This window comes from Pinus tabuliformis, chromosome 6 (assembly GCF_031772625.1).
Source record: "Pinus tabuliformis cultivar Carrire ecotype Pingquan chromosome 6, CPIR1, whole genome shotgun sequence".
Lineage (NCBI taxonomy): Eukaryota > Viridiplantae > Streptophyta > Pinopsida > Pinales > Pinaceae > Pinus > Pinus tabuliformis.
Window position 1 is genome coordinate 832,572,906 of NC_142292.1, and position 27,627 is coordinate 832,600,532.

The 27,627-nt window shown below is 39.2% G+C and overlaps 2 protein-coding genes across 4 annotated transcripts in view; one reads left to right on the plus strand and one right to left on the minus strand.

The window, feature by feature from the left end:
- LOC149261419 (peroxisomal acyl-coenzyme A oxidase 1-like) overlaps positions 1–27,627 on the plus strand; it is a 250,103-nt gene that overhangs the window by 125,358 nt on the left and 97,118 nt on the right. For all 3 annotated transcript variants that reach the window (XM_089422227.1, XM_089422230.1, XM_089422231.1), the window contains one exon: positions 1,523–1,720. In XM_089422227.1, the coding sequence (XP_089278353.1) occupies positions 1,523–1,720 (198 nt within the window). The remainder of the gene's footprint in view (positions 1–1,522; positions 1,721–27,627) is intronic.
- Positions 14,214–17,037, minus strand: LOC149261421 (uncharacterized). Its single transcript, XM_089381777.1, has 2 exons — positions 14,925–17,037; positions 14,214–14,800 (listed from the first exon to the last, which is right to left on the minus strand). The coding sequence occupies exon 1, from the start codon at positions 16,856–16,858 to the stop codon at positions 15,170–15,172; it is 1,689 nt and encodes a 562-aa protein (XP_089237903.1). The 5' UTR covers positions 16,859–17,037; the 3' UTR covers positions 14,214–14,800; positions 14,925–15,169.

Here is a 27,627-nt window from a genome sequence, read left to right on the forward strand (position 1 = left end):
AGGAATATTCAGTGGACATTGCATCTATTGAAAAATTATATGGTTATTGATAGTCGTATGAATAGAGATTAGACTCATTAATGAGCGTTGAAGAAAAACTGAATAAACTTCAAATTTCTGTGATGAAAAACCATTAAAAAAATTTAAAAACCTGTGAAACATATGTAGCAAGTCGTTCACCGAATCTCACTAACCAACCGGAGTTTGTAAGCCGGAATCTCGCTATAAACCATGTTTTTTTTTCAATACGTATTCAAAACATCGAAATACGTTAGGGCAACGTATTCTCCAGACAAAATACGCGTATTCAAAATTTATGACACGAATGGAAAACGTTGAATACGTATTCGATTTTTATGACACGTTAAAAATCGTATTGGACACGTATTAGGGCCGTTTTCGTGTCCAATACGTAAAATATGGGACACGGGACCCTAGGGGACGTGTCCTGTGACTTAGGTTATTACATATATCTCCATTTCATTTTATTCTGTGCAAGGATTATCTAAGCATTCAAATGTTTTACTGTCCATTCAAAAGGCATTGGGGAGTTTGTTAAATCAAGTTAATCTCTATCTATTCTGCTGAGTATGTGTCCAGCAATCCGATTAGACTTTAAAGTGCTGATGTGTCAACTTTCTAGAGAATATGTAGTATTTGCTGGTCAAAAATTGAAGTTGTACATGCCTTCTGTATGTGCCAAATTGCTTAATGTTACATGCCCAGTTTATTTGCATCGTATCTTACATATTGGCACATTCTAGTTGGTTATGCAATTTTCCTTCTGTTCTTTCATCTTATTTTCTTACTCACAGTTTTACAAATACCATTTAGTTGTACAAGCAATTTGTGCATTTTGCCAATGCCTTCTTTGGCAAACACTTATACTCCAGTCACACAGTAACCTGCAGTGAGTCTCTGTAAGATATTCCTCAGTGAAGGTAAAATGTATGTCTCAGGATGGTTGAAAAGGTTTGAGCATGACATGCTTATGCCTTGATCACATATCATATTTTAACTTATATTCATTCTCCTTTCATCATAGGGACTAAACTTTGAATGATTATATAGCTGACTCTATTTTCATGATTGATTGGCTGATCCAGACTCCAGTTGCATAGAAAGAATTTTCATTTTTAGAACATATAACGTTCTTTAATAAGTTGTTGCTTGGTCATTTTTCTCATAGTCATTATGTGGCATGTGCATATGCAACATTACTCCTCTTGTTGATGGAATATGTTGGTACAAAGTACTGGTGTTATCTTGGGACCAGGGGTAATTGTGATTCATACTGATATAGGGAGTAGTGAAGTTTATTTTTCCCTTTTGAAACTGAACAAATCATGGATGGTCTTTATTGACATCTCGATATGTCAACTGCAGATATGTAAATGTTTTATGTCAAATTTTAGTAGGATCCTAATACATTTCGGGCAACCTTGAATAGTTTTGCGAGAGTTGCATAGGTTTCACGAAATGCATCTTGTTCCTCATGGTCTTTCATATCTTCTGTTTGCAGGTGATTGATTACAAGACTCAGCAAAACAGGCTCTTTCCCTTGCTGGCTACAGCTTATGCCTTCCGATTTGTGGGTGAATGGATGAAATGGCTATACTTGGATGTAGCAAAACGTTTGGGAGCAAAGGATTTCTCAACATTGGCTGAAGCACATGCATGCACTGCTGGATTAAAGTCATTGACAACATCAGTGACTGCGGTGGGTATGGTTTATATTGTAGGCATCTGTTAAAGTTGATGCTCTTAAATAGTCATAATCTGATTTGTTATCTGCCAATTCTCAGGACCAAGTAATATATTATTTTTTGTATTCTAATTTGGAGATTTGTAATTGCAAGGCCTCACATGTGGCTTCATACCCATCAGTGCATGGTTGTTTATAGAGAAGGATTTTGTTTAATCTAATAATGTTCTTTTCAATTTTGATTACTTGTATTAATTTACAAAATTTGTGCAGAAGTCTAGTCTGCAGTTACTAGCATTTGTGGTGATACATAGATTTGTCTAACTGCTTACTGATTACATCCCTGTACTGATGGTTATGTATGTTATGCAAATTATTAACCATTGTGTACTGGACTGCTACCTGGTGAGGAGCAGCTCCTTAGTGAAGCTTATTTATCCTTGAATTATCCAGAACTTTCATTGTAGTCAATGTTATCATCGTCATTTCTGTTCAGGCCTTTGACAGTGGTGGGGGACAGCTTCTTCATGACCTGATCCACACTTTAAATTTTATTCAATCTTTGTTTTATTGCCTCCCTCAGGTTACCTCGGTTCCATGCTATTCTCTACAGGCACTAGATAATCTCATATATAACTGATTTGTCACATTTCCATCGTGTTGTCCAATCAAGCAGTGCATCATTGATTTGTTGGCCAAATTTGAAATTTTATACCAGTCCAACAGAAAGGCCCAGCGCAACAGGTAAACATCATTTACCATTCATCTAAAATTCTGCGACCTTAGGAAACTTCATTCAGCAAAAGAAACGTTCACCATAAATAGCCAATGGAATTTTATTGTATATGAAAAGAATATAGATAGAGCTTCCCCTTGATTTGAATGGAAGAGGGTGGAGGACTTGGAAACTTCAGATACATCTCAGACAAGAAAAGACACCACAATACATGCTCTGTGAGTATCTCGAAGAAAAAATGGTATAATCCATGTTGGGTAGGTTACAACTTTCCTATTTAGTATCTTTGTCAAAAATTAAGTTGATTACATGAATCAATCTACACATGCTTGATGAAGCTCATCCCAAGGACTCCAAAATGGAAATGGTTAGAGGTTGGAAACTTATTATATATGTCTCTTACAAATTCTTAGTAAAGGCCTTGGCTAGAAGAATCAAATTGCTTGTTTCAATAGTAGGCGACTAGAGTAAATGGGGTCTGTAAATGGACAATTTTTTTGGCAATCTCATCATGACTTGAGAGAATATTGGTTGGCTCCTGAACCTAGTCAAAAGCCGCTTTTTGATGATAGATGTTGATAAGGCACTTGATAAGATTTAATGGAATTTCATTTTAGATATGCTTGATTGGTTAGGATATGGGTGTTTGGTTATAAGGGGCTCGAGCAACATTTTCCACATAGGCTTCAGCTAGAGGTTGTGTGAATAGAACCCTATCTATGCAAAACCATCTCCAGAAATCTATCTTTTAGTGCTTCCCTTTTGCTCCCTACTTGTTTATGATCATTGTTAATGCTCTTGGTTATTTATTAGTAGTAGTTAGAATGCTAGGGAATGTTAGACGGTTTTCCTTGCTTTGAGGTTGTAATGTTCCTGACCACTTTGGAAGCTTATGGCGGAGTCCGCTAGCCTAAAGTGGTTCCCATAGGCTAAAGAGGGCAAATATTCAATGAAGGGGACTAAAATTGCCTAAGAAAAACATTATAAAGTCCAAAAAGGAGAAAGGGTGATATTTCTGAGGCAAGTAAAAAGTCATTTTAACTTTATAAAGTGAAATATGATAAAGTGACTTTATAAAAGTCGATTTAATAAAAAAGAGAAGGTGAAAAGGTAACCCTAAACTCATAAAAAAGGAAAATGAGGAGACTCTCCTCTTTCATCCATTTTGTGAGTCGGAGAAAGAGCTCTTGGAGAGAGTTTGAAGGAGAAGCTTAGGGTTTTGGAACCCTAGCTGCCATAACAAACTTTGGTGTTGAAACTAGACACCCTAGTTTGGATTTGAGAATGTGTAATGTCCCAAATCAGAAAATTTGGAAAAGACAGTGATAGACAGAAGTAAATGCCATTCATACACAAAAATTAAACGAACAACAAATGCTCAATACACAACAAAAATGTGAACCAACTGAGCCATTTTATTAATGGAGTGGAGCAAGTACAATAGTGCGGAAAATGCACCTGGGTTTGCCTCAAGGGAAAGCTTGACAGAACTCAAGTGTCAAACAATAATCTCAATGTTGGAAAGAACTGCTCCTCTAATGCTTTGCGTTGTCTCCCAGTAACTACAACTGCTCGCTAGATAGGAGCTGCAAGAAACCCTGCCTCTGGTGCTCAAAAAGTGATGAAACTTCAACCACAAACTCTTTGGTCAAAACACACAAAAACCCATAAATGGTTTGGCCTGATTTTGACCTCCCAAAATTGACCCCCAAAGGCACTATGCAATCCTTAACAATTATGCACTGTCTACTGCAAAGATATGGCTGAAAACCCCACTTCCGGTGCTCAGAAAATTTTGAAACTTTATATTTGGGATCCTTTTCAAAAACCCGGGAAAACCCAGAAATGGTTTGCCCAGATTTTGACCTCCCAAATTCGACCTCTTCTATGGCCCACGCCCTACAATCAACTCCAAAAATACGGTCTGCAAGGAATGACCACAAAGTCCTCCTCCAAGCTCTGAAATGGAAGCAAACACCACTCCAAATATCTCCTCTAACCTCCACGACAAAGCTCAGCCTCAAGGACTGATACTCTACCCACCAAATGAGCTCCCACACACTGCCTCTGCGCTAGCCCAGGTAGTGCGAAAGTCACACTACCAAGCCAGAAGCTCAATCAGCTCCCAAACTCTCCTAGATGCTGACAATCCTCCCTAGCCTCCTCTCTGGAAAATCTCACGTCAAATCTCCACTGCTAAGCACCACCAATGAACTCGACCTCCTCTCCATTGCGTCCCCTAGTAATACGCACAACCTGGAAGGGAATGCTACTACTGGGAATCACAATGTGATCCTCCTCCTGAAGAAATGAAGAAAACCTTCCTAGGGTGGCACTCGAAGTCCCCCAAAGAAAGGGTGAGCTCTTCGCCTGAAGAACTCGTGCTAAACAACCAGTGACTTGGCTAAGCAACTCGAGCAACCAAAGAGAAATCAATATACTCCAATAAGATGAATGAAATGAGGAGAGCTACCTTCCTTATATAGATTTCGTGGAGCACTTTTCCCTCCAATTTTACCTCCATCGTGGGCCCTCACTTAACCACCTACATGCAAAACTTAACCACCTTCATGCAAACCGAACTAGGAAGTGCGTCTTTCCCTAGTGTGGGTGGCCCCCATGTGTAATTTAACCACAACAAAATAACTTCTCCCAAGTCTAATCTTCTTAAAATTGACAACTAGGGAAAAACTACATTTGGGTCATTTTATTAATGGAAGCTGATATTTTTCTTGGATCCCTCTTATCGAGAGGTGTAGGATTGATCTAAAGATCATCCAATTCCGATAAGTATTCATGGAGATATGAATTTATTTGTGTTATGGGACAATTCGTCAAAGTCGGCGAGCAACCAAATAAACCCCACTTGTGCTCAACGTTTAAGTATAAATAGAGGTGGCCTTCAAGTCATTTCAACACACTTGGGATCTCTTCCTCTTTACTTGTCTTTGGGTTTTAGTAGGAGTAGATATCCTAAGGGATAACGTTGCCCTAATCCAGAGGGCAGATGTCGGAACTGTTGGGAAAAGCTGGAATTGTCGGAACTGCCGAGAACAGCCGGAATTGCCGGAACTATCGGGGACTGCTGGAATTGCCGGGAACTGCTAGAACTGCTGGGAAAAGCCAGAACTGCCGGGAATTGTCAGAACTGTTGGAACTGCCGGGAATTGCCGGAACTGCCGGGAATTGCTCGAATTGCCGGAACTGTAGGGAACTGCTGAAACTGCTAGGAAAAGCCAGAATTGCCAGAATTGCTGGAACTGTCGGAATTGTCGAAATTGCCGGGAACTGCCGGAACTGCCGAAATTGCCGGAATTGCCGAAACTGCTAGGAAAAGCCGGAATTGCCGGAACTGCCGGAACCGCTGGGAATTGCCGAAACCACCGGGAATAGCCGGAATTGCCGGAACTGCCGAAACCGCTGGGAATTGCCGGAACCACTGGGAATAGCCAGAATTGCCGGAACTGTTGGAACTACCGGAACTGCTGGGAATAGCGGGAACTGCTGGAACTGACGAAAATTGACAGAACTGTCAGAGCATCTGTCTCCGAAGGAGAGCAGCATGCAAGGGACAACTAACTAACATTGGGAGAGTTGTATGGTACTTAGCAGCAAATACACCAAGCATGCAATGTTACAAGTAGCATGCAAGGGACAGCTAACTAACATTAGGACAACAAGCATGCTAGGGACAACAAGCAAGCAAGGGACAACAAGCAAGCAAGGTGCAGCCAGAGCATAGGTCAGTACGGCAACATGGTGTAGCAATGGCACATAATGCAGTACAGTGATGGGTACAGTCATGATTAATGAAGCATGATGAGATGCAACATAGTGATGATGGGTGCAGCATGGTGCAGCGCGGTGAGGTGCATCATGATGACAAAATGCAACACAACGATAAGTGAAGGAGTGACCTTGGAGAATTAGTTGAAGCAGCATGTCTTCAACTGATCTCATGCATCATCTTCTTAGAGATGATCTATGCTCTTATCTAGATAAGTCAAAGTGTTGACTTCTGTTGTAAATGTACTATCTCTCTCTCTCTCTGCTGAACTATTGAAGAACATATAAGAAGAATTGATCAAGGGTTTCCCCACATTGGGGTTTGTCCTTGGCTAGCGCCACATCTTGTGTCCTCTTGTCTTGGCTTGTCTTCTGCGATTTATGTTTATGTTCTATCTGCAATTTACTTTAATGCTGATGTGATTGCTAATCTGGAAAAGATGTTGAGCTAACTGTGAAAATTGAAATAAATTGCTCTAAGCATAGAACATACCTAAAATCAACAAATCTCCTAATAAAAATCGAATGGGCCCCATCACCTCGAAAATCGGCCCCAAAATATAGAAATTAATCCTGTTCCAAAATAATTTAGAAAGGGACATTACAGAATGAAATCACTCTGATTTCACCTCTGAGCTTCAATGGAGAACTAGCTCTACACGAAATACTAAGGTACCCATGTTTTATCAGTTGATTTTAAGATCTTATTTGGTGCTCTTCATTTTATTTTGACAGGTTGAGGGGACAAGTGAAGAAGCACAACCCAAATACCAGAACTGAGGTCGATGTTGTGACTGAGTCATACACAATTAAAGGGAACGAGTATTATGGAGTTGTTGGACGAGTTTTTGTAACATTTCATGGTCAGAACCACATTCCTCTCTCTGTTGGACAAACTCTTAATTGGGTCGAGCTTTTCTTGAGAGGCAGAAAGGAGTCGAGTTGCCTCCCTTGATAAGTGAGTGAAATATAAATTGTTGCGCTGAGTTTATGCTAAAAAAAAATCGAGTGCTAGCCTAAAGGGAGTCGTATTCCCCTCTATCAGCTTAGGCCGTGGGCTATTGTCAACTGTTGGGCGTGTATTTCCTCCACGAAAGGCCACATTCTACCCTCAACAAACTCGTGTGACTTGGACGTGGGCCAGTGAGGAAGCAAACTTAGATTTGTTAGATGAATTGATGTCAAAACGAGCAAGAACAATCTCTACGCGGTCTGGAGTCTCATACATTTCCTTTGGTGGTGTACAAGAGAGTTCTGGGTTAGTTAAAGGCTGTACCAGTGAACAATCATTACAACACAGTGAACATAGCCACATTGTACGCGTTGTTGAAGCCATATTCGAACTTGGTCAAAGCGTTGGAGGGTATCTTACTAATTCGAGTACCAGGTTCATCTATCTCATTGTAACACTGTCATTTTCCGTTCCACAAATTCATAACTTCCTGATGTGGTACACTGCTTAATTGACTTGAATGAAAGATTGTTTGTGGGCTTATACTTTCTGTTTCTAATTCATTCATATTTTTGGGTGCACTTCCAAATCACTTCCAAATCATCTTAATATACAAACTGCAATGTTTTTGTATTGAAGAGAAACCATTATGTCTATGTGCAATGTTATTTGAATAAACACACTCATCTATAGCAGTATGTCTAAACTCTGATTTTTATAACTTTGAGGAGGGAGTCTCATAAAACTTGACAGAGACATTGATAATTTTGGAGTCATTCCTGAACCGGAATATTACAAAGGTATATGAGCCTTGGTCTTGGTTCAGCCGTGGGTTGTTAAAAACCAAAGCTTAAGAGTTTAGTAGCAGCCTAACAGTGGTTATATGATTGAAGAAAATCCCTACTGAGGGATAACCTATAGAAGGAGACATACCTACAAAGAACCAACTCCCCTTACAGAAGAAGATATCCCTTATACAAAGAGTGAAGAGACACCTGAAAAGGGGAAGGAGATAGAGGAAACACCTGAGATTGAAGAGTCAGATATGGGAGATAAGGAAGAACAAGCCTTTAACAACTTGCTCAGGGCTATAAATGACTTGGCCAAGGGCCAAAAAGAGATGGGTGACTTGATGAAAGACATGTCAAACACAAGAACTCATTAGGAAGGAGCCATTGAATGGGGAAGGGTCTAATAGTGTTGAGGGCAGTCAACTCGTGTAGAACCAGTCACACACTGATAGTAAATGTTCGGACCTAATATACCTCATTTTATACATGAGATACCAGAGGACATACCTGAGCAGTCTAGTCATGGAATTCCCTATGCAGAGTACATGGAGGAGTACAGGGCATTGGGACGGGAATTTCAGTCTGCCATGAGCTTCATTGATTTCTGCCACCTTCAATTGAAAAGCAAACCCAAACCATTTCAGAGGGTTTCAAAGCAGAATCAGGAGCTACAAAAAACTTTAGGGAAGGTGACCATCCCCGACTTTGATGGGTCAACCAAGTGTTCAGCTCGATCATGGGTTCAAAAGCTGGATACATATTTCCAATTACATTAGATGACCGAGGAGGAGGCTATTAAGCTAGCCACACTACACTTGGATGGCGAGGCCCATGAGTGGTGGTACCATGGGTTGGTGACATTGGGGCATAGCAGCATCACCTCATACACAAAGTTCACTCAGAGACTTATTGAGCGTTTTGACAGGAAGGATCTGGATATTCACTTTAGGGAGTTGGCACTACTCAAGCAGACAGGTAGTCCAGAGGCTTATATTGTAGAATTTCAAAGGATGGTGGTCATGGTCACTGTTACCACTCAAACTAGCAAGGGACCTCAGAAGGTTCCTAAGAGGGCAACTGCTAGGTCAAGGGAAACAATGGAGGCTTAGCCCACTGTCACCACAACTAAGTCTCCCTGCTCTTTACGGACTATCATCGATGGGAGGAATCCCAGTAGTGTAGGGATCACTTTGTAAAGTAGATGTCAAAGGAGAGGTGAGGAGTGACCTTGAAAACCCTTTCCCAAGGATGGAATGAGTGATGGAACTTGCTTGCTCTTTAAGCAAGGGACTTGGTCCACCAGGGGTAAGGGTTGAGGATTGGAGGGTTGAAGGAGAAAAGACAGGCTTATAAAGAAGTTTCTCAATCCATATAATCTTTGGAAACTTGGATTCCCAAATGGTCCTTGACAAATAGTCTTTATTGAGAAGTGGGACCACACGGGGTCAAATGGACCCAACTTAGGTTCAGGGATGGAATGTAACAGCCAATGATGTTCCTATCCTGGACAAGGTGAGGGGAAAGGACCAAACAAGAATATTTATTTCAAAAGGTTGAATTGATCCTATTGAGGTCTAACCTTGGGGATGCCTAGGCAAAATTCGGTCCTAGAGCTAGGGCTTGGGATTCCCGGAGATTCCATTGGTAGAATTGCCTCAAATTTGGAAGAGAGGGAGGGGACCCACCAATGCAGTAGCCTATAGGAGATCAAAGTTTTTCCTTGGGTCAATTCTCGGGAAATTGATGCCCTAGGTGACCTAATGGGGCTAGAATTGGGGAAAAGGAAAAAAATAGTAAAACTAAGGTTAAAATGATCACCCCTTTAAGGGACCAGTGCCTAATTCACTTGGGGATATGGAGTCAAGGATGATAATGAGTAAGAACTTGGTTTCTTTATCAAGGAGGCCCAGAAAGTGAACTTCATCCAATGTTGAGAGAAAGACAAGAAAAGTGACCTTCAAGCATTTATACTTCAAAGAAAATGATGCAAGCTTCTCGAGATAAATAAATCTCTAGGACATTTCTTTCATATAGCATTGGTCCATACATTAAATTAGCTAAAACATGCTCAATTCCACATTTTGATAATGTAGCAACTAGCCCTAATTTTAGCAGTATGCAACAACAAGAATAATAAAATTTACTTACAACGTTATAGAGTATATCCACCCAACATTTCGTTTGCTCAATAAAGCTCCAAGACAAGAGAAATAACCCAAATCCATACATCAAAATTCATCCATCTCCAAAAATATCCACCAAGGAAAAAAGTGTGAAAATTCTCTATGCTTAGAGAGATGTCAAGTCAAGTGATGATCCAAATGAATGTATCTAATGTCAATATATAGCTTCATAATGGGTTCGAATTAGCCTATGGGCACCTAAAGATAAAACAATGTGCAATTAATAACTCCTAATGGTGACAAGCCCACCATACTAGCTCATAATGTAAAAAAAAGCCCCACAAGTGGCCAAATAATGATGTATGCATGTTGTAGGGCCCTCCAAAGGCTCAATAACATCTTGAAGTGCCATATTGAGGAATAATTTCCTCAGAATATGATGGACAAGGGGGTGGTTACTTTTTCTCCAAGTAGTAGACCTGTGGTGCTCTCAGTGGGTCTGAGGGCACATCAATGACCCCATGGGTCTCCATATGGATCGAAGATGCCTGTAGATCCTCTGCAATGGTCCAAGTGGTGGAATGAATGCTGCGATGACATCGTACAAGTGCTGGGCTAAGTTGCACAGAGAGCTGAAACGTTTCAGAGTTTCTGAAACGGATACGTTTAGAAACGTCACCTCCCAAAAATGGAAATGTTGGTCGAAACGCCGACTAAAACATCATATATGTTTATATATATATATATATATATTTTTATAAATAAGTGAATAACACATTCTCTTGTAAGAAGAAAGGGAATAAGACCCATATATGATAATTTAGAAGGAAAACCAAGTCTATATTAACCAGTGTTGATAATATCGGTATCGGGAAAATATCGGCGAGGGTCTAGAAAATATCTTATCGGCAATATCGGCGAAAATATCGGCAAAATATCGGCAAATATCAGCAAGCATAAAAAATGCATAATATATTCATTTTTTTTCAGATTTTTAAACATATAAAGCAATAACAACATGAAATAAACACATTGGCACATAAATATGAAGAAAACACTGATATATATGATGTCAAATAGAAATGATACATCAAAGGCGATACCAAATCCTGCTGATCCCTGATAATTGTCCATTCAAGGACTCAAATGTGGAGAACCAATACAAAATAACATCACATATATAAAAGTATCTCATCATCATGAGTTATATGTAGCACAACAAATAAAACTAGCAGCTATCTATCTGAAATCACTGCCCTCTCCCCCTTTTACGGGAAAACATGATGGGCTGTTTGCCAGGCCTGCCCCTAGTAGTAGGAGGCCCTGACCCTGCCTCTGCACCTAATGTCAAATAATGAGTGCTAGGTATGGGGCTGTGCTCTCCTATATCTATAGCAGATGGTGTTGATGCTGATGCTCCCGCAGTGCCCTCCTCCTCCTCCTCCTGCTCCTCCTCTGAGTGCTGCTGCTCCTTTGACTCCGAGTCCTCCTCTTGCTGCCCCTGCTCTAATGGATCATCTGCCACTGGCTCTAACCATGAAGGTGACTCCTCCAAGAGGGGCTCCTCAGACTCCACCCTCCACGGAGACAATACATCAATATTGTCTAAGCTAAGTCACATGACACGAGGACACGAGACACGGAGGACACATAAATACGAGTATTCAATACGAAACACAACGACCTGGAAACAAGACACGGGGGACACGTTTTTTATATATATATATATATATACCAAAATATAGTTTTTTATCCATATTAAATTGCAGGTTGCAGCTTATCTAATCAAATTAAAATATAATTACTTCTCAAAGTTCATAGTTCACTTAAAAAAAAAAAAATAGAATCAAAATTTACTATTTAGAAATTAGAATGTGATATGCTTGGTCTTGATTCTTGAATATTCAATGTTCATTGTTCATGTACAACTTACAAGCACATAAGAAAATAACTAAAGTCTAATCCTATTGATTTCCTCTGCCCCTCTTGTGAGAAAATGCCACAACTTTCTCTTTCCCTCTAGATGTAGATGTTGGTGCTGGTGGAGTTGGCAGTGGAGTTTGCTATGCTCTAGAAGCTGAAGAACTAGAAGTAGGAACTATAGGAGGTAGACCACGTCCTCTACTGGTGGCAGGGGTAGCCCGGGCAGGTGGTGTCACCTGGAAACATTACAATCTCCCAATCCTGAAATCCTAAAAAACTGATAAGTCTGCTGCATTTTGAATGAAATCTAAAATTCTACTTTCTCCATATGAAATCCAATGAGGCCGGAACCACTCTCAAACATCCTGAGTCATTTCATGGTAATGTTAAAAATTTAAGTAAAAGGATGAAAATGAAGATTAAGGAGAATGTCACTTTTACTTTAAGAATTTAACATTACCATGAATAGCATATCAATACTAGGGCCTAGAACGCTCAAACCCTCCTTGGCAGCAATCACATAGCTCTCCCCTTCCTTCTCCAGCAATCAAAAATGAAAATGATATGAAAAAAAACCAAAATCGGATTTTTATACGCTGTGCAGAAATTTTTTACAGTCACCGGGCGATATTTTCGATTGTCACGCGATATTTTCAAAAGCTGAAAATATCGCGATATTTTGTCGGCGATATATCGGCTCACTGAAAATATCGCGATATTTCCGAATATCGCCGATATCTCGGCGATATTATCAACACTTATTAACTCTCGTAGATGATTACATAATGGTAGAGTTTCAGTCAAGTTTCGGTCGAGTTTCGAAGTTTCGGGTATGGGTACATCCCAAAACGCCATGTTCTTAGAAGTTTCGTGCAACATAGGTGCTGGGACACCTTCCAAGAGTGTGGGGCTCCTGTGGGGGCCTGCTGGGCATACTCTACCAAGCCTATCACCATCGTCTCGAAAGTGGATCGTGAGTAGTCTCTGGACATCCATGAAGATCAGTGGAGTATTGTTTGCTGTTGTGGAGGCCCATGGCTCTCTGTGCACACCCTACATGTGTCAATGTGGACCTCGGGGGTCAGGATCCCATATAGGGAAGATAGACCCAAATGGAAACCACTTGCAATCCTGCTAAGATCAAATGCATCCCCTAGGCTTCCAGTACAATCAGTCAGTAAAATAATCAGGTAAAAGAGCTTACAAACCATGGATAACAAAGTGGGCACTTCATAATGGCATGCCCTTCCATAGTGGGCTTTGAAATGTGCTAGTGTCTCCAAGCTCCAAAGGGGGTTAGCCAAGTACCTTATTAGGTGGTTTCAACCCTTAGAGGGGATAGTGTGTCCAAGGTACATCCTTCTAATGGGGGTGGTAAGTGACAAATAGGTGACATGGGATAGGGAATGAGAGGGGCAACCCTGGGTATGTAATGTATAGGAGGGAGTAGTCGTGGTACATGAGGTGCCCTGACCTTGATTTTTCCACCCTTCTTTATATGCCTTTTGCCTTTATGAATTTTCTTTAATTAACTGATCGAGGCTCAAAGGACAAGAGCATGATGTGTATAATATAGCAGCGATTACCCCTTTTTAGGTAAGGCGGTGCATTGCCCTCCGGGGGTTGGGACAATCATGGGTTCCTGAATGATAAAGGAGGCTCATCTAGGGCCTATGGAACTAGGGTGATGGCCATGGATTGGGGTAGAGCTCATGCATTGGCTTTTTCCCATGTGCTAATTATTTTTGTCCCAACCATCTTTTGCATTTTGTGGTACAATTTCTTGTTAAATGTGGCCAATTATGCTTTTTCTTCTTTTTTAGTTGCTTCAACCTCCGAGGCATCATTCTAGGCCTGACCCAAGGTGGGGGCAAGGGGATGGGAAGGCTAGCCCTATGTGGACCAATGTTGCACACATCGCGATCGGGATTTAATCGGCGCCGGGAAAAAAGCGGAAAAAATCGTTAAAATCGGGAAAAAATCGGAAAAAAGCGGGAAAAAATCGTTTGGCACAAAAATATTCATTTTTTTTCAATTTTTTTAATATCTAAACCATCTACAACATAAAATAAATACATTGACACATAAATATGATAAAAAAACTAATATATAAGATGTTCAATATCATTTCTAGCGCTAAAATCACACATAACATTGAATCATGTCCTGAATAGTAAGTCCTGACTCCTGAGTCCCAAGTCCAACTCAGCCTCAAAATATCAACAAAAAATATGATAATGTATCTCATCATGTCATAATGTCATATACAATAAAATGAAAGTCTAATCCTATTGATTTCCTCTGCCCCTCTTGCGAGAATATGGCACAGCTTTCTCTTTCCCTCTAGATGTAGAAGCTGGTGCCTGTGGTGGTGGAAATGGCAGTGGAGTCTGACGTGCTCTAGAAGCTGAAGAACTAGTAGTAGTAGCTACAGGAGGCTGAGGTGGACGGAGACCACGTCCTCTACTGGTGGTAGTGGTAGCCCGGGTAGCCCGGGTAGGCGGTGTCACCTCCTCCTCCTGCTCCTCCAACTCCTCCTCCTCCTGCTCCTGCTCCTGCTCCTGCTCCTCCTCCTCCTCCCCCTCCTCCTCCCCCTCATCCTGCACTAACCAATCCTCAGTGGGATCCATGAGAGGCCTCTCGGTCTCAACCCTCCATTCAGCAGTGGTGTCAATCCCATCCAATGAGATGGCTTCCGTATCAGGTGTCTTCTCTAGTTGTTTCACCCACAATCGAAGATTGTAGTAGACATAGACCATGTCATTAAGTCTATGGGACTCCAACCTGTACAAAGTTCATGAAATAATAAATTAATAATTAATATTATAAAAAAAATATTGTTTAAAACTTTAATGAATTCAAAAATTTATTTGGAAATTTGCAATATTTTAAATGTTTAAGTGTTAACCTATTGCGCTTCTTGTTGTGTATTTTTTCAAATACACTCCAATTGCGCTCACATCCCGAGGAGCTGCATGTTTGGCTGAGGATCCGCACGGCAAGATTTTGCAAAAGGGGTACTCTGCCACCATACATCTTCCACCATGCGTCTACAACAAAATTACAAAGAAAATTTTAAATAAACATAAGAAAAAAATGGAATTTGAAGAAACAATGAAATTTGAAACAAAGTTACAAAGTACATACTACAAACTAAAAAATACCTGGCATTTTAACCGTCCTATCAATGACAGCCATCTCAAAGCCAAATGTGCCAGCTGACAACTTATATTGCTCAATTTGTCTAGAGACCTCCATACGTTCTTCTGAAGTTCTCACCATCTTCTGGACACAGGTTAATAATCCTTCCACGACCTCAACATCAAAATTAAACCCACATGCATAAGAAAATGCAGGGTTCAGGAAAAGGCCAGCAGCATGAATGGGACGATGGAGTGTGTTGTTCCATCGCTCATCAATGACGTTCCATAGAAGGAGTTGTCTTTGGAACCCATCATCTCCCTTGTCATCATAGTAGGACCGAATGGCTTCTTTGGCCCTATCCATGGCTTCATACAAATAGCCCATTGCGGGCTTCTCACCATCAACCAACCGAAGAACCTTTACCAAAGGTTCTGTAACAGCGCACACCCCCTGCACTCCCGCCCAGAAGTCCTCCTGGTATGAAACTAGTCTGCAGACGGCCTCTCCTTCTGGTTTGCGGCTCATTGTCGAAGCACGCCACTCCTCTGAAAGAAACATTCTCTTCAAATCCCACATAGAATTCAAGAGGGATTGAAGAGATATGAAACTCGTCGCAAACCGTGTAATGGCGGGGCGCACCAACTCTTTGTTGTTGGTGCATTTTCTCATCAAGCTAAGCACAGATGTGTGATTGTAAATAAATTTTGTGATGCTTTTTGATGAGTCAACAACCTCTTTGACAAAGGGAATTTTCCCAATGTCCTCTAACATCAAATCAATACAATGGGCAGCACAAGGTGTCCAAAATAAAGTAGGATGCCTGTCCATAAGCATTCTACCAGCAGCAACATAATTTGCAGCATTGTCCGTTATGACTTGGACAACATTTTCTGCACCCACCTCCAAAATAAACACATCCAGCAAATCACATAAATTTTTTGCATCTTTGATTTGATGAGTTGCATCAACAGATTTGATAAACATAGTCCCCAAGGGACAACTAACCAAGAAGTTTATAAGGGTTCTCCCCTTTTGGTCAGTCCAACCATCTGACATAACAGTGCATCCTGTTTGTGCCCATGATGCCCTAAAATCCTCCAATCTTTGGGTGCAGTCACGCTTTTCATCTTGAAGAAGCCGGCCTCTGAAATCATGAAGAGAAGGGAGTTTGTACCCCGGGCCAACACTGGCAACAGCATCAAGAGTAGGTTGGAAAAATGGATTATTCCTTATAATGCTGAAAGGAATATCACTCCAGAGGAGAAATTTTGTCATCAACTTGTCAGCTTTTTCTTTTTCAGTTCTTTTTAGCATTGAACCAATAGTTGGTTGTGAACCAGGTGTGGTTCGAGGAACAAAATATGATGATGCAGCTACCGGATTGACTGACGCTGCAGTAGAACCTGTGCCACTTGGCCCACTTCCTTCAGCTGACCTTTTTAGTTGCCTTTTGAGTTCTTCTTTGGCGTCTCTAGTGTGCTCTAATTCTCCCAATGCTCTCATGGCTTTTTGGATAATTTCAGCATTTGTCTTTAGACAGGGCACCACATCACGTCCAGGGATTTGTGCAAGGTGGAACTTCAACCTGTACACCCCCCCGAATATTTCCTTTCCACACAACTTGCAATACAAGTTTTGTCTATCATTCGGAGTTTTAGGGTCACCATATTCCCAGAAAGGATCCAATTTCCTTGGCATGTTTGTTTTTGAATTTTGAATTTGCAAACCTATGGAAAAATAAGGATTAGGAAATAGGAATTTAGGATTACATAAATGATAATAGTAAATACAAATTACAATTTAGCATTTGCAAAATTACAAGCTAATTATTTCCAAAATCCCAATTTCTAAACCCAAGTTACCCAACCAAATGCCAAAAAACAATGAAAAATCAAAAAAAATAAACAATGTTTAAACTTTAAAGAAAATGAGAAAATAAAAATCAAAAATTGGTTCTCATAGTCATAACAAATAACCCATCCCAAATCAATGAAAAATTTCCAAAAATTCTTTAAAAACAATGAAAAACAAAGTTTTTATAGAACCAAAACAAAAAAAAATTAATCTACATACCTGGTTTATGGACAAATTGGCGATCTTGGCTTGGATTCCTCCTAAAATCGCTTCGATTCGCTCCCACAACGGACGGCAACCCTCTCCCTCACTTCTTCTCCTTCTCCTCCGCGGCGGACTGCTGAATGAATAAAAAAAATTTCGTTTTTTCCATATAAAACCCCGCTGCCCGCGCCCCTCGCGATTTAATGCGAAAAAATCGCGATTTTTTCGATAAAAATCGCTATAAAAAAAAAGCGGCGATTTTTTGGATAAAAATCGCGCTTTGAATCGGCAATTTAAAAAAATCGCGATTTTACGATTTAATCGCGATTTTATCGCGATGTGTGCAACACTGATGTGGACCCATAATGGAAATGTGGACCCAGGTGGGAGAAATGATGAATGGGGGTATAGTGAGTGGAAAGGGTGTAATATGTGCGGGTAGAGGAGCGAGACCTCAAACCCAACGTTAGGGTTTCCCAGGTAATACCACCCTAAAACCTAATGGTCATTAAAGGAGATCCCGGGGGACAAAGATCCAAAGGTAACAACCAAAAGAGATCAAGGAGACAAGAGTACAAACTAAGCCCACTCTTTCCGCCAAATCTCCCCATCAATCCATACCCAAAAGTATCCATGTTAAGTAAACCCAATACTCAACTATCAAATGACAAGACATATCTTTAGGTTCGGGAGGCCTACCTTCAAACATACGATTAATACAGGTGGGTGAGGAACTGCATCGTTGGCTCAGGTGGCAGAGAAGTGGTACAACAAGCTAGTAGGAGGCATCAAGGGGCTGCTGGCTGCCGATTGAGGCTCATCATGGATAAAAAATTCTCCTGGGGATATCACCCCCAAAGTGGTGGGTAACATTTGGCTCCAACTGGGACGTGATCTCTCGAAGAAGTGGACGAGGCTACTCGAATGGGACGTCACGAGAACTCCAACAATCTCTTGGTCATCGTAGACCTGTTATTTGCGCATGTCAAAGATCAAATCCACGGGGCAACATGCTTTTCACGGTGTCTTATGATCACCCATGCTTAATGTTAGCCCAATAAACCAACAAGAAATGAAATATGCAAGTTTTTATTTTATTGTTTATTGTTTATTTATTTTTTATTAAATGCAATCTAATCTATCATGAGAAACATCATATGTGGTTAGTTCTAATGCAAAAATCATCATGCAATGCGTCTTACCCTAACATGCATATGATAATGCTAATGCTAAGTGTAATCATAAAGGCAGTGCAACCAACATATCATCGTATCAATATACATATGCCTGCTAGTATGATTACTCATGAAACTAAACCCAAAGCGAATGTGGACATAATTAGATAGGGGGTGAAGTGGGTGGGAGGTGGGAAAACATGATCTCCATTCAAGGTAAAAGGAAGCCCTAGGAGAAGGACTATGTCTGTTAATTAGTGATCTTCATAAGGTAATTAGTGACTATGTCTGTCCTGGTCATCTAGGGATTTGAGATTGTTTTGCAATATCATCTTGTTTTTGTTCTTAATTTGGAAAAGACTAACTAAGGCATCAAATATCTCCTCTTCCATAATGTTCCTGGATAAATGAGGGATTGGAATGTTCTTTACGGCATCCAAGATCATCTGCTTGGCCTTCACTTCCTTTTTGTTGTGAGCTCCCAAGTACCACAGATTTCTAGGCGGAGTCACAATGTCCTTGACAGTATCCCAGGGATCATTCTCGTTTAGCAAGAATGTAAGCCTCACCTTTCAAGGCTTCATCCAATCTATCTTCCAACTGGAGGTCCATTGCTGCTATCTCTGAGATCTATTGCACAAACTCTCAAATCAAAAAATAAAACTTTGAAATTCTCTCACTGTTGGTCCTTCTTCATTGCAATAGATGTACCATTGCAAATCCATGATAATCTCATTTGGGGATCAAGCTTTGATCTCAATCAAACAAGTAGATTTTTTAATTTAATTAATGCTGAAATTAAATGTCAGGCTATAGCATCAGTCACGCAATAGTTAGAAATTAATTAGAGGAAGCATAAAAATTTATTTCTCAGATACAGGTAATTATTCCTTCAAATAAACTTTTCACTCCTTTAAAAAATCTTATTAGTACACTTTCACAGGCTTCACCCTCCACCTGAAAAGATAGAAAACAACATGCAATGATTCCAAAAACAGCTTGAATTTGAGTTTCTACAAACTCTTTGAGAGGTACAGCTGCTGAGAAAATAAGCAACAACAGCACTCTGCTGTACAACAGTGTTGTATGGACTGTACAATTGCTGTATGGCGCTGTTGTACCAATTCTGTACAACTGTACGGATCCATATGGTACTGTCTTTTTGACTGTATGGGTGTCCATTCAACTATATAGGACTGCTGTTTCATACTACGTGCTGCCCAGGAATGCCTCTTCCAGGGCTGCTTGCTCTCTCTCTTTCTCACTTAACTTCTTACGTGTGTGAGAAAGCCTCTAGTTTCCCCTGCCTTTATAGTTGTATCGGATAATCTATTTTTTTAAGATTACTCCTAGTCTGAGTACAATTTTAGACTCAATTGCCAAATTTAAAACTTTAAGTATTTTGCTTAAGTGAAATACAAGAGAGAATTACTTTTCAAAAATAAATATTTTTTCTTTTTGGAAAATATATCAAACTACTTCTCGCATGTTCACATATCATAATATTTCCAACTGTTGCAAAATGATGGCAAAATTTTATGCCATGTCAACAAAAGGAATTACAAGAAGGAGATTTGTTGTGATAGATAAACATCTTTCACCTTTCATCATTTTGCTACCTGGGAAAAATTCGATCAACAATGTAATCTGTACTATAAATATTTTATGGAATTCCATTAATTGGATGGAATATAGATACAGTCCCCCTTGCCCATGACGGAGAAGGGAAAACCACTTGGAAACATACATCCAGCTTAGACAAGGCCAGATTCCCTATGACAAGACTGATTAGCAAAAGTAAAAAAGAAGAAAAGCAGGCAAGACTGATTATCTTCCATGTAGTTAAAAGTAGTCTCGCTGGACTTGCTTTTTTAAGGATCAATAATATATAATTGTCTTTGACAGGGGAGCCCATAGTTTTAAAAACCGCTTAGAAAAACCGGTAACCGGTCAAACCGGCCGGTTAGCTAGCTGGCCGGTCCGAACCGGCCTAAAAACCCGGTCAGACCCTTCATTTGCCCGATTTTTGGCCCTAACCGGTGAAAACCGGCCGGTTTAGGACAAAACCGGCCGGTTTGTTACAAACCAGCCGATTTTGTCCTAAACCGGCCGGTTTTAGGCACAACCACTATAAAGTTAAAAAAACATGTTTTTGACTGTGTTTGAGGGGTTTTGGGGGGGGACTAAGGGTGTTTCAACCCTAACAATGTTGGCAATTAATGGTAATGTTAAATTCTTAAAGTAAAAGTGACATTTCCTTTAATTTTCATTTTCATCCTTTTACTTAAATTTTTAACATTACCATGAAATGACTCAAGATGTTTGAGAGTGGTTTCGACCACATTGTATTTCATATGGAGAAACTGGAATTTTAGATTTCACTCAAAATTCAGTAGACTTAATGGTTTTCAGGATTTCATGGTTTGGGGGTGAACAATAAATGCAATTAGAGCTCCAAATGATAAGAAAAACTCCTGATCTAGATCCCATTGTGTTGGACGATATTGATCCAACATCAAAATGGGTGGAGGAGACTGAAGAACCTGTGTTTGAGGCTGATTTTGATATCAACATGGCTTTGGCGGGGGATGAAGCAGATTATGTGGTGGCATCAGAACCAGGATCAATAGCGGCATCAAGGAAAGGCAAGGAACCAATGGAAGGCACTAGTCATGCAGGTCGACAAACTCGTGCTTCCATTAGGTCCACTTCTATTGTCATTGGTGGCATTGATACTGAGGTTGCAGATCAGGCTGAGGCATCCTCAGACTCTGAACCAGATGATGTCTATGTAGCTCCTGATGATGATCTTGTGTCTACTACTAGTAGTGGTAATGAACTTGATGATTGATCATGTGTATACTGTAGAGTTGTAGTAGGCCAATGGCCTCATAGCTTGCAGCAATGTTTTTGGACTTTATAGGCGATTTAGAGCCTCATTTGTTATGTATTTTGCTATTTTGTTGATGATATGTATTGCACTCGGTGCCATTTTGATGTATTCACCTTTACATGGTATATAAATGAGCAAACTTTGCATATTTTGTCTCTATTGGCTTGGAATCATGGTTTTACATCTTAAAAATAGTTTTGTTTCATTAAAAATTAATTATTTAATGTATTTTTTTAAAACCGGTTCATTTAGACCAAACCAGTGCCGGTTAGACCGGTTTCGGTCGGTAAACCGGTTCATTAGGTGGACCGGTCCGGTCACCGGTTCCGGTTTTAAAAACATTGGGTGAGCCTGATCTTCAAGTATTGGAAAAAGGTGACCTGCTAAAATTAGTATTTTTTTGGAATTTGATAAACTAACTTTGCAAGGAGCCTTGGTCCATGCCAATGTTTGGATGCATGTGAAAAGAGACCAGTGTTATGGAGTCTTGTTGGATCTTAATCCTTTAGTTGCACTAGTTGTAACAAACAAAGTTCATATACTCAGAGGAATGGTCTGATACCAATGTAGCGAACAAGGTTCGTAATTTGTATACGCAACAATAATCTTCAAAATACTTGGTACACGGCATCCATTGAAGATAATCATAAGAAACATATATTGAATAGTGTATAAAAGAATTGATATGAGGCGATGACAAATGAGTGGGAGAGCCTGCTTATATACCCTAGGCAGGTGCCTCTTCATGAATGGTCATGTCTTTAAGACATGCCTTTTCATTACTAATGACTATTTAGTTAACCTTATTATGACTATTATTGTTTACATTAATTTTATTAATTTTAGATGAATTATATTTATAACATTGCCTTCCTCTTAAAAAACTTTGTCCTCAAAGCTTACTTACGAAAGGGCTTAATTTCTTTTTCCGTTTTGAATATCTTCTCGGCTCAGTACTTTCATCTTCGTTGATACAAGACGATATGATCCTCTAAGTGATAAACAAAATTGTTGGACTGAGAATGGATATAACCATCCTAGATTAATTTTCTGTGGAATCTTCCAATCACTAGAAATTTGTAATGAATTGTTATCATAGGGCTGGATTCTGCAAACTTCAATATCCTTTGAACATAAATTTGTTGCTTCCATTTTGAATGGTCCAAATATGTAGATTGACATAGTTGTCTACTCTTGTGATTCAAATGTCGATAAGGAGTTCTCTTGGTTGGATTTTTGTGTGTGACAGTTTCTTGATTTACTTCAGGTGCCATTGTTGTTGAGTTGGTTACTGAATCATCACTTGGAATTTCCATTGTTTGAACTGCAACATCTGAATATGTTTTAACTTCTATTGGTTTCTCATCTTCTTGAGTTGTGATATTAGTATATTACCTAGATCGGTATTTGTTCTTTTATCTTTGACTTGAACTGTTACGATTGGAGACTTTAATATTTCTTCTAACTTGTCATTTAGTGGCTTCTTATCACTTTTAAGCTTTATTTGCATAAGAAGGTTTTGGTTATGATTCCTTAGACATAAAAGCTCTTCGCTTTTTGGATTGTTGACTTCTATGTTGCCAGGAAACGTGGGTGCGGGGACGGGGACGGCATTTTTGGAAATAGGGTGCGTGGGTTCGTCGGGTAATATAATAATATTAAATTTTAATAATTATATTTTATAAATTATAAATTTATAATTAATAATATATATGAAATTTGAATTTGTATATTTTTTCAACTTTAAACAAGAAAAATTTAATGATAATCATTTAAACATGCACATCATTGAACATTCAACGTTGACATTGAAATTTCAAAATTTATCACCAAAAAACTGTTCTTTTGAATCTTTTCTGTGTAACCATGACACTGTGACAGCTATGTGAGAGAGCTCAAGGCTACTACTAAAACTGAAAATTCAAAATACATACTAGGATAAATGCTAGACTCAACTATTTTGGTGAAACTTGGGACAGATTTTGTCACACACAGGCTTTAAAATAACTATGCAGCTTAGGTTCATTTGCAAGGATGCCTATCAATGAATCAGGCTGTGGTCATACAGACCCTTCCTCCTACACAGCCAAGGAGTGTTAGCATTTTTGCCACTTGCTCTAATTTCAAGAGAGCTTCTCTCCTTATTGAAATTGCTCATTCTGGCTGGAGCTTGAGCTTGTAACTTTGCTTTGAATGTTTAGTCTCTCCCATATAAAAACACAATTTTTTCATAGGAGATTTTTCTCAACCTGATAGTGGTCTAGAATTTCTTGATGTCTAATCATCCACCTGCCCCATGCATGGTGTGCTCTGTGGTAAAGCAATCCCAAAAACAGTGGCAGCCTTACCCTACCACAAAACAGTAACACGCTTATTAGTCTTTGTTTACCACTAAAATGCACAACAGCCATCTGATGGCTTGAGGGATAGTTTGTCTTTGAGGTGCGAAGCTCTGCCTGAATATTAATTATCTAAACATAAAACACCTTCGCAGTTTTTAGAGATTACTTGGTGTACAAGTCTATAGAGACCATATATGATTTAGGCATACTTTCCTAGTTTTAATCTTAACATGATGTTATCAGAATGCTGTGAGAAATTGGCAGATTTTGATACTTAATTTAGCCATTGTCCAAAATAGCCCTTCGCCATTTAACAACATCAGCTGATTACAGCTTATGGCTGGTCTCAATCCTACTTTCTATTTGACCGAAAATGTCTGAACCTGTATGTGTGCATTTACAGTTTATAATTTGATGGTTATTTGGCTCGGGAATGAATGTTTCATTCCAAATTGATTTACAAGAATTCTTAAAAAACAAGACTTGTAAAAAACTTAAAAAACCGGGTGCGGGTACCCGTGCAACACAGGTTTTGATGGTAAGGACCGTGGAAGAATGTTTCATTCCAAATTGATTTACAAGAATTGATTTAGGGTTTTTTAGGTTTTGTTATAAGTTTTACCTTTGTTATAAGTTATTTTTTAAATTTCAATAAAAATTATTTGAAAATTAAATTTTTAATATAGTTTTTTTATGAAGAACCCAAAGAACCCGAAGAACCCAAAGAACCCAACCCGAAGAACCCGAAGAACCCAAGAACCCAAGCACCCGAAGAACCCAAGAACCCAAGAACCCATTAAAGGAAAAGAACCCAATTTTTTTTTTGAAGAACTCGGTTCTTCATGGAAGAGCCCGGTTCTTCTGGGTTCGTTTGGGAAGAACCCGTACCCGAATCCGGTACTTGGGTGCGAGAACCCAGGACGAGTTCGAGAACCCCACCCCTAGGTGCGGGTACCCATGCAACACAAGTTGACTTTATTCTTAGTATCCTCCTCACCTTTTAAACTTTTGATTTGTTCTAGTAATTTTCGATTAAGGTTCTTTAAGCGTAAATTTTCTTCTTCTTTCTCTGATAAACTTTCGTTGAGCTTTTTGTCGAAACTTTCCTTTTCTTGTTCTAACTTGTGCTTCTTAGTTTTACACTTTTTGACTTGTGCAAGTAGTTTTTGGATATGATCTTTTAAACAGGAATTTTCTCCTTTTTATTGGATATGACCTCCTCAAGTTCTTTTCGCTTCTCCGGTATTGTGTTTTGATTCTTTTGAGGTATTAATTTCACAATATTTTTAAAGTATTTTGAAGAAGGCATTATTGATTGATACTTCATTGTCATGTCTCAGAATGTGATCATCCTTCCCTTATAAGAAAACGCCAATTTTTTTTTTCTCTATGTTTAACATAAGCGTACCAAATTCTTTAAACCACGGTTGACCAAGAATTATGTCAACCTTTCTGTCATACTTGGTTATAACACGAAATTGAGATACATGGTCATAATGATCCATTGTCACTTGTAAACCATTAATTTCATATTTTTTTTTAACCAAAAATATCTTCAGATTCACCTAAATTGGCATTTGAGATTAATAGTTGATTCGCCAGATTAGCATTATTGTAATTTTCGTCATTGCTTGTACTGATAACAATATTAACTATTTTCCCTTGGATGTTCCCTTTTAATGCAATTATTCTGTAATCCGTGATAAAAAAAACCTTTATAGGAAATTCTTTCTTCCTTTATTTATGAATTAGGCTCCATTTTTTTTTAAATAATGCTAAAGACTCCTTTATAACTTATGGACTTTATAACTTATAGACTTTATAACTAATATTCTTTTAATTATTATAAATTTATAATATATGTTATAAATAACCATCAATATTGGAGTTATGATTCTATTTCTGATTTTGAATCAAACCTTTGTAAGGTCGTGACCTTGGAAATAGGCATGACTGGAGGCAATGGCTCTCTTTATTTGATTTTTTTTTTAATCGATAAAATAATGCTGCAATGGGACTGTAACACTGATAAATATAGGTAGCGTGCGGGGGATTGACCAATAGTGGAAGGAAAAAACTCGACAGGTTTGTTAGTGGAACTTTGGTGGTACGGTGAATAGGCGAATGAATTTGTGGCAATGATGGTACGAAGAGATTGGCGAGCGAGCTCTTTGTAGAATTGTGTCGTGCAGAGCTCGTTGGTTTGCGGTGGCTACAATGACAGTGTGAGCAATGACGGTGGCTCTGACAGTGTCAGGCGACAACGGATCAGGGGGAGGTGACAGTAAAAAAAAGGTTGCGGTAGTGAGAATTGGGTGGCGGTGGTGAAAAGGCTGGCTGGGTATCGGTCGGACAATGGCTTTGTAGTGACTTGTGGACGGTTACAATGATCGGTGGCAGCAGTGGTTGGCCTGTTCAGTGGGGGTGCATATGGCAGCTGTGGATAAAACGACGGCTGAGGTTGCGACAATCAATTGGCAGCAAACGACGGTAAATTGTTTGGCGACAGAAAACTGAATGGTGGTGGCAGTGGGATTCGCGACCATGCAGAAGGCAGTGAGGTTGGGCCGAGTGACAGACAAAGGCTGCAGCTGCCGATCGGGAAATATTGGCGGCGGTGTGGCTAGTTGACAACTCAGGTAGTGGTAGCGTGGCTATGTGTGGCTCAGACGACTTGTGATGGTGACTGCTGACGGATCAGAGGCAGAGATGGTGGTTTGCTGGTCAGAAGCTTTGGCGGTCTGATTGTATTTTATTTTTAATTTATTTTATTATCTCATTTTCTAATTTTTTTTTTTAATTAATTTATATTCTTATTTTTTTCTATTATATATATATATATATATATATAATGTTTTTTTTTAAAATAAGTAATATATATATATATATATATATATATTTTAAATAAATAGTTTGTTTATGTAATATATATATATATATATATATATTTTAAATTTTTTTATTCCTTGGACTTTTCTCTGTTTTATGTATTTTTTTTTTAAATTTATTTAATTTAATTTTTCTAATATATAGATATTTTTATTTAATAATTTTGTAGCCAAAGGCGTAAATGTCGATATGGAGAAAACTCCAAATTCTTGTAGCGAAACGCTTCACGACAACAATGTTGACGAATTTGACGGTTAAAGACCTGGATTGGAGAACACGACTTTGTGCAGAGTGGAGCAGCGAGAGGATCGAATATCTTTGATACCAATGTAATGAACAAAGTTCGTATACTTAAAGGAATGCTCTAATACCAATGCAATGAACAAGGTTCGTATACGCAACAATAATCTTCAGAATACTTGGTACATGAAGACATCCATTGAGGATAAGAAACATATGTTGAATAGTGTTTAAAAGAATTGATATGAGATGATTACAGTTGAGGGTGAGGGCCTGCTTATATGCCCTAGTATAATATCCCAAATTTTGATTTTTCCTTTAATAGGATTAACAAAATTTATTGGGAAGTGCTAAGCCTAGCACGATTTTGTAATTTGGGCATTGGAGACATTTTGGGTATGTGAGACATAGGAGAAATCCAAAATCCCAACCTTAGTGGAATGTGGGGGCAATCCCTCATGGAATATGCACCCCTTGGAGGAAAAGTTGATTGTGGGAAGGGGGTCAAAATAGTTGGCTAAGGGACCCATAAGGAAAAATGAGGCAACAATTATAAATAGGGGGTTGAAGGCAACATATAGCACTTTTGATTATTTTACATTTTACACATTGTTGTTCAAGTTGTTCAGTCGAGTCACAAGTGCTGTTTAGTACCAGAGGTTTCCAAGGGGAAATCTCACCCTCTTCTTCAGTGGACCCATGAGTGCCACCCTAGGGAGGTAAATTCTACTCATCTTTGGTAGTTGGTAGGATACCACGCAGTAGCACGGCTTTTTGGCATCAATGGGATGCAAAAAAGGGAGCTATGCAGGGCTTGGAGAGGTATTGTGCTAGAGGGAAGAGATCTTTCGTTGTTGGGCTATTCCCTCA

Bases quoted from the DNA above. Each gene is read 5' to 3' on its own strand.
- LOC149261421 (XM_089381777.1), bottom strand. From the start codon at position 16,858: ATGCCAAGGAAATTGGATCCTTTCTGGGAATATGGTGACCCTAAAACT.